The 7,547-nt window shown below is 48.2% G+C and overlaps 1 protein-coding gene across 1 annotated transcript; it reads right to left on the reverse strand.

The window, feature by feature from the left end:
* Positions 1-451: 451 nt before the first annotated feature.
* On the reverse strand, positions 452-4,553 carry LOC126532416 (uncharacterized). The gene is made up of 3 exons (XM_050180121.2): positions 4,265-4,553; positions 1,486-1,584; positions 452-588 (listed from the first exon to the last, which is right to left on the reverse strand). The coding sequence occupies exons 1-3, from the start codon at positions 4,400-4,402 to the stop codon at positions 508-510; spliced, it is 318 nt and encodes a 105-aa protein (XP_050036078.1). The 5' UTR covers positions 4,403-4,553; the 3' UTR covers positions 452-507.
* Between the last annotated feature and the right edge of the window lie 2,994 nt (positions 4,554-7,547).

Consider the following 7,547-nt stretch of genomic DNA (forward strand, 5'->3'; position numbering starts at 1 on the left):
GACGAGAATGAATAGTTTCTACAACAGGAGTTGAGTTGCGGAGACGCCACCTGCAGTCTTCACTCGAAAGGTCTATGCACTCGCACCGTCCGCGGAATTCCCCTCAGCGTTGCCTCGAAGTACATCGGAATAGTAGCGAGGACTACTGGCATCACGGTGTCGGCAGAACCACCGCGCATGCATTCTAACCGTAACTATACTGGTACATGTCGCTCAAACAGAGGCAGCTGTTTGAGTGAATCTCTCTGCAGTTAGAACACTGGTGAAACGTATGGCCGGATACGCATGATCATCGTCCTCTGAATGCGGGTATGTTACTTTCCAACGCATGCTTGGCGCAGTTGCGGTTGACTTACGTTATATTGTCTGCGGGTTTGTGGTCTCTCGTGTTGCTTCTCTAACACCAACGATGTTTTTTCTATGGAAAGCGATAAACGGACTTCACAACGGGTAGAGTCACAATCTTTTTATATATAAAGACGCGAAAAGTCTAAGCGATGGCACCATTCACTCGGGCTGGTGGAAAACCGTCACGAAGGTGTACAGGCCGTGCAGAAAGTGCATTATCCCGCAGCCAATTCCGGAACCCTGTCAAGAAAAAAAAAAACGTTTTGTTGACGCGGTGCGATCCTTTCTCTTAGGTTTTCGGGGAGTGAAAAAACAAAACAAGACAAAGCAGATCCAACGCATACTTTATAGTATATGCGAAGCGAAGTTTTCGTATTGTGATTAGATCAGTGCTATAAAGCTTCTCGTCCTTGGCACCGCATTTTCAGCCTAACAAATACGTGTGCCTGCCTGACAAGCCAGAAAGACGCGGAGACAGCCAACACGCGACTCGCGTGATCAACGCTGCCCCGAATTTCACTGAATCCGGGATCGGCTCCCTTTTCACACGCCATCTCCGGGATCAGCCCAGTTTACTAGTGCACTATCACCAGGGCCGACCCGCCTAACTGGACAAGAAGCTGACCGAGCCGACGCGCAATAGCCCAAAAAAGAAGGCATACAAAAGTTCGCTTTGTTTAGATAATTAGGGGCTTGAAAGCCTAAAGCGCTTGGAAGCGGAAAGTCGTATCGGAATTTCTTTCTCACATGTCTTTTTTAACGCAGAAAAAAAAAGAGCCACGGACCAGAGAGCGCGCCGCAATTTGAAATTATTGTTTACGAATTGTTCTAAAACATATAATTGACATATGCGCCGTATATAAGGTAACTAATAAGTTCTTTAATGATTATTTTAAGTTAAGAACAATAAATACACCTAGACGCTTCTTCGGTTTGCTACTGCTAATGAAGCATTTCAATCTAATAAAAAAAGAATACAAAATACTGGGCGCTTCTCCAGGTTGCTGTTGAAACACACAGTTGGAGGTTTCATCCTTACGGAAGGCTTCGCTTTTCCTAATGATGTCTCGAACAGCCTGCATTTCTTATCCTGTAGTAAGCACGAAGGGGCCAAGACTACCGCGCATGCGCACTCACCGCCGCGACCTGCATGAGGAACTCGCCCTTGGCCACGCCCATGAGCCAACCGCCGCTGAGCAAGAGGAAGGCGCTGCCAATGAGGTGGTACAGCAGATACTGTGATAGTGACCCGACAGCATGCATGGAGAAAGTTGTTAGCACACTGTGCCCAAAGGACATCAGTGACGCATACCTGGTCATTGCATACCTAACTTTAAAGACTGACTAGTGAGTGCTCGCGTGTTGCTTTCTTGACATCTCTGTCAACGTACGGCAACTAACCCAGCAACAACTTTTGGTTATGCCCATAAGTTATTCTGCTCGGCTTATTGCCATTGCTGCGTCGGCCATGACATGGTCGTATTATCTATCTATCTATCTATCTATCTATCTATCTATCTATCTATCTGTCTGTCTGTCTGTCTGTCTGTCTGTCTGTCTGTCTGTCTGTCTGTCTGTCTGTCTGTCTGTCTGTCTGTCTGTCTGTCTGTCTGTCTGTCTGTCTGTCTGTCTGTCTGTCTGTCTGTCTGTCTGTCTGTCTGTCTGTCTGTCTGTCTGTCTGTCTGTCTGTCTGTCTGTCTGTCTGTCTGTCTGTCTGTCTGTCTGTCTGTCTGTCTGTCTGTCTGTCTGTCTGTCTGTCTGTCTGTCTGTCTGTCTGTCTGTCTGTCTGTCTGTCTGTCTGTCTGTCTGTCTGTCTGTCTGTCTGTCTGTCTGTCTGTCTGTCTGTCTGTCTGTCTGTCTGTCTGTCTGTCTGTCTGTCTGTCTGTCTGTCTGTCTGTCTGTCTGTCTGTCTGTCTGTCTGTCTGTCTGTCTGTCTGTCTGTCTGTCTGTCTGTCTGTCTGTCTGTCTGTCTGTCTGTCTGTCTGTCTGTCTGTCTGTCTGTCTGTCTGTCTGTCTGTCTGTCTGTCTGTCTGTCTGTCTGTCTGTCTGTCTGTCTGTCTGTCTGTCTGTCTGTCTGTCTGTCTGTCTGTCTGTCTGTCTGTCTGTCTGTCTGTCTGTCTGTCTGTCTGTCTGTCTGTCTGTCTGTCTGTCTGTCTGTCTGTCTGTCTGTCTGTCTGTCTGTCTGTCTGTCTGTCTGTCTGTCTGTCTGTCTGTCTGTCTGTCTGTCTGTCTGTCTGTCTGTCTGTCTGTCTGTCTGTCTGTCTGTCTGTCTGTCTGTCTGTCTGTCTGTCTGTCTGTCTGTCTGTCTGTCTGTCTGTCTGTCTGTCTGTCTGTCTGTCTGTCTGTCTGTCTGTCTGTCTGTCTGTCTGTCTGTCTGTCTGTCTGTCTGTCTGTCTGTCTGTCTGTCTGTCTGTCTGTCTGTCTGTCTGTCTGTCTGTCTGTCTGTCTGTCTGTCTGTCTGTCTGTCTGTCTGTCTGTCTGTCTGTCTGTCTGTCTGTCTGTCTGTCTGTCTGTCTGTCTGTCTGTCTGTCTGTCTGTCTGTCTGTCTGTCTGTCTGTCTGTCTGTCTGTCTGTCTGTCTGTCTGTCTGTCTGTCTGTCTGTCTGTCTGTCTGTCTGTCTGTCTGTCTGTCTGTCTGTCTGTCTGTCTGTCTGTCTGTCTGTCTGTCTGTCTGTCTGTCTGTCTGTCTGTCTGTCTGTCTGTCTGTCTGTCTGTCTGTCTGTCTGTCTGTCTGTCTGTCTGTCTGTCTGTCTGTCTGTCTGTCTGTCTGTCTGTCTGTCTGTCTGTCTGTCTGTCTGTCTGTCTGTCTGTCTGTCTGTCTGTCTGTCTGTCTGTCTGTCTGTCTGTCTGTCTGTCTGTCTGTCTGTCTGTCTGTCTGTCTGTCTGTCTGTCTGTCTGTCTGTCTGTCTGTCTGTCTGTCTGTCTGTCTGTCTGTCTGTCTGTCTGTCTGTCTGTCTGTCTGTCTGTCTGTCTGTCTGTCTGTCTGTCTGTCTGTCTGTCTGTCTGTCTGTCTGTCTGTCTGTCTGTCTGTCTGTCTGTCTGTCTGTCTGTCTGTCTGTCTGTCTGTCTGTCTGTCTGTCTGTCTGTCTGTCTGTCTGTCTGTCTGTCTGTCTGTCTGTCTGTCTGTCTGTCTGTCTGTCTGTCTGTCTGTCTGTCTGTCTGTCTGTCTGTCTGTCTGTCTGTCTGTCTGTCTGTCTGTCTGTCTGTCTGTCTGTCTGTCTGTCTGTCTGTCTGTCTGTCTGTCTGTCTGTCTGTCTGTCTGTCTGTCTGTCTGTCTGTCTGTCTGTCTGTCTGTCTGTCTGTCTGTCTGTCTGTCTGTCTGTCTGTCTGTCTGTCTGTCTGTCTGTCTGTCTGTCTGTCTGTCTGTCTGTCTGTCTAAAGATGATTTAGACCTCGTATTCTCCAACAAGCCATCGAAACCACTGGGACACGTATGCTTCATTTCTGAGCGATTGATTGATTGATTGGGGGTTATGACCTGGGTGATTGACTGACTGACTAATTTATTTATTGATTTAAAGGGTTATAACCCGGGTCACTTGGCTTTTTTTTCAGTTTTGAACATTGAAAGATACAGCGCAAAAGATCCACGCACATCTGTACCCTTCGTGCATCCCATGTCCCGTCCCCTGCGCTGTCCACCATGTTGGTTGACGATGAGGTTTAACTCCTCAAAGGCACACCTGGGTTTTTGGAATCCGTAGCAGGGGCTCCCAGATAAATTTGGCAAGCGTTGCTTAGCGAACATTAAACCTTCGAACAGAAGCTTTTATTTTTTTTATTTTTGCGTTCTTCCCCCAATTGGACCGATGTACCTGTCGCGGAAGCTGAATCCGCCACCTCGCGTTCAACAGCAAAAAAAAGTAATAGAGGGGCCTCGGCGGGTAACTCCGCCTATCAGAGAGCTTTCGACTCACGTATAGCGACAGCGGCAGCAATGCTTGCGTGTAAGGGGACACGATGCCGCCCGCGAGCATCATGAGCGAGATGTAGCCGTAGGCAAACGACGACACCACCATCAGCTCGGCAGCCAAGCTATCGTTGGAAGACAGCATGACGGCCACCAGGGCCGAAATGGCCGTCACCTGCGTAGGGTTTCGACTGGCGGGTAGTCCACAACTTGCGCACTTCACTTGAAACAGCACAATTACACGGAACTTAGAGGGAAACGTTTTCTCATTACTGTCGCATGTTGATTAGAAGGAAAAGCGGAGCATAACAACGGACGAGATAGAGAGACAAAGCGCTGGAAAATCATGTGTATAAAAGGTCTGACGCGCCAGAAATGAATTAGAAATTTTCACTGTGTTTATTCCAATTCGTATTCTGGTCGCTTTCCTAAACTCACGAGGAAAGGAAGCGAATGGGTATATGACAGACAATGCGTGTTTACGAAATTTACTTATATTGCTGATCAAAGTTGCCTTAGTCAGCTACCCAGTATAACCGAACAAATTTCTTCAGGTGGTTTGGCACAAAAGCGGCTCCACAGCTCCAACAACAAGAAAATACGATGTACGTGCATTCGCAGTCGAGTCCTACAGTGTGGTAGTTCCGTTGTGGTGGCAAGTTGCATTACACCAGCTTATAGAGTACAAATATTGTTTTGTGCGACAGCGAAAAATAGTGAAATGACGAAAATAAGGCACTCACTATTTCACCAATGTTTAGGAAGCCATGCCACGTGACCGTATACTTGGGGTTCACACTCAAGTTGCTTTGTCGCTTGGCTTTCAGCGCTGCCTGAGGCGTGTCTGCCATAGCTTTTCTCTGCAATAAAGCACCCGAGGTCAAAGCACAGGATGATGCGCATGTGCTGTTATATGTGAGAGATCAGTGCCCATCCTTTAGAAGTGCTCACAGATGGTATGTTTGTTCCTGTATAAAGGTCACGGTAAAGTATAACAACAAAACGGCTCTCTCGCTGGCTTACTCGCGTTCCTGTACTTTCTTGTGCTTGAACATAGGATATGCTAACTTACCTTATGGTACATTTGATTGGTTTATAGCGCACTATAACTCGGTTTGTAGCGATGCGTAGCCTTCTCGAGATTGGAGCCGGAGGAAGCCTGCCCCAGCCGAACGTGCTAGCTGATCCCAGAGCAATCGGAGTAGCCACGTGATCAAGTTTCTGTGGGATCTAGGTAGTGTTTCCAGGTTTAAAGTAGGAGTGCCTCCGTGCAATCTGAGCTGGAGCGTGGCGCCCTGAATGAGCCAAACGAATGTGTTCAGAGCGCTCAATTTCGACCAGCCGAATGTAAAACGCGCCGCGTGAACGCTCTAGAGCGCTGGGAAGCGACCAGCCGAATGTACCATTAACTGCGTAGTGCATTAGTGACCAAACGGGCGTAGACAATATATTTGATATTAAAACGAAGTAAAATAAAGCAGGGCAAGCCATGTAAGGCGTACGCAGGGCGGATAACCAGTCAAAGAATGGACGAGAAGAGGAAGTGTGGATGAGGACGGCAGCGAAGTAGGTGGTTGCGATGAAATTAGGAAACCTGTAGGCATAATATGGCGTCAGCGGGCGTAAGGCAAGGGTAATTCTCTATCACTGGGAAAAATGTTTGGCTTCTAGTAAGCTGATGATTAACCACCGCAACCAACAATGAGTAGAAATACAGACAGCGGCGGCGCCAATATAATATCTGAAGCAACATCGCATTTTGTTAACTCGCTTTACTGTGTTATGAATGACTCGTCATGCTGCATGACTGATCTCATATGGTTCTATTAAGCGCTTTACCTCTCGTACCCATCACATCTTCAACTATTAATGCTCTGAGCAATTGTATATTGCTTAAGAAATTGATACTTATGTTGTTTAACTTTGAGACTGGCTGCAGCAACTAGGGCGTCTTTACTACACAAAATGTGCCATCACCGTTCAATCACAATGTCTTCTATCAACTGATTTCACAGCTATGTTAAGTTTCATCGCGTGTCGATGGCAGTTGTGTAAGGCAGCCGTTCCTCGATGTGCCAATGACGTGTTCTTACATTTGTTATGCTAGACACCCTTGCAGAGGGGAGCCACCTTTCCTCATCTATCGCCACTACAGGCGACTCACCGTCATTTAAGACTTCCATAACCAATTTTTAGAGCGCAGCTCTTAGGCGCCCGACCCTTCGATGAGCGTCAGTGTTGCAACACTTCGTAACCGAGCGAACGTGGAGCGCAGCGGGAGATGAAAGTACGCGCGAGGAGGTAAGTGGAGGAGAAGGCTACAGTGAGAGCATTAGGTGGGGGCGGAGGAGGAGCGGAGGGGAGAAGGCCTGCACATGTACTGAGTTGCCGGTGGCCAAGGAATCTTCAGCCGCGTGGGCCATCTTATCTGCGCTTCCGAGGGGGAGAGCAGGGTGGCGTGAGCTGGGAAGGGCTACACTCGTCCACGGCGTCAGCTGCTGAAGTCAGTCCGCGGCACCAGCGTGTGCTACGGGGATCACTGCTCCTGCAAGGCTCGATGGGGAGTGGTTACGAATAAAGCTCGATGCGACGCTCCCTTAGGTTCTGTCGCCGTTGACGCTGGTGGCACGATTTCCCCGCGACGAAGCCCCGCTCTGGTCGTTGGTGGAACAAAAGCGTGCGAAAATAAAGCGTAGTGCCTTGCAAGACGGGCTGTGAGGTGACGATGGCTACGATATGGCGTCAGAGTAGGGACCATTGTCTTTATGGAAACACAGCGCTGCATGAGCTGCATGGCGGCTGCTGTGAATCGCGCCCACGCATCACCTACGCGCTGCCTCTCGCGATATCCAGATTAGCGAGTCAGTCGCGCCACACTTCACTCCGTTTGCAATGTACTACACAAGACAGATTGTCCGCGCCAGCTAAGCTACTCACAGCGTTCTCTTCCTAGTATAAACCGTGTACCTATATAATCATTATACGAAATATTGATGCGCGAAATGAAAACACGTATGGAGCTGTGCTCAAATTTCACAAAAAAGAGTATCGTATTCATCGGTGATATTTTTCTGGGCGCGGGGGGGGGGGGACTTGCATTTACTTTTCTTTCTTTTTTTAATCTACTTTTTGATGCCTATAGAATGCTTTGGAGTTTTTCACTGTTCCTTTTTTTATTATTCATATATGATTGTTTGCAAGCTTATGGGCCTACTCCCTCTGCACTGCGCACTGGACTCTCTGAAGGTATGATAACACGTAAATAAATCGTAACACGAACAGTGTCAGGC

Source organism: Dermacentor andersoni, chromosome 5 (assembly GCF_023375885.2).
Source record: "Dermacentor andersoni chromosome 5, qqDerAnde1_hic_scaffold, whole genome shotgun sequence".
In the NCBI taxonomy this organism is placed as follows: domain Eukaryota; kingdom Metazoa; phylum Arthropoda; class Arachnida; order Ixodida; family Ixodidae; genus Dermacentor; species Dermacentor andersoni.

Excerpts from the sequence above, each read along its gene's own strand:
- LOC126532416 (XM_050180121.2), bottom strand. The coding sequence starts at position 4,402 with ATGCTGTCTTCCAACGATAGCTTGGCTGCCGAGCTGATGGTGGTGTCG. Across the intron at positions 1,585-4,264 it reads TGCTGCCGCTGTCGCTATAC|TATCTGCTGTACCACCTCAT; the intron begins GTGAGTCGAAAG and ends TCACTATCACAG. Across the intron at positions 589-1,485 it reads TCCTCATGCAGGTCGCGGCG|GGTTCCGGAATTGGCTGCGG; the intron begins GTGAGTGCGCAT and ends TTTTCTTGACAG.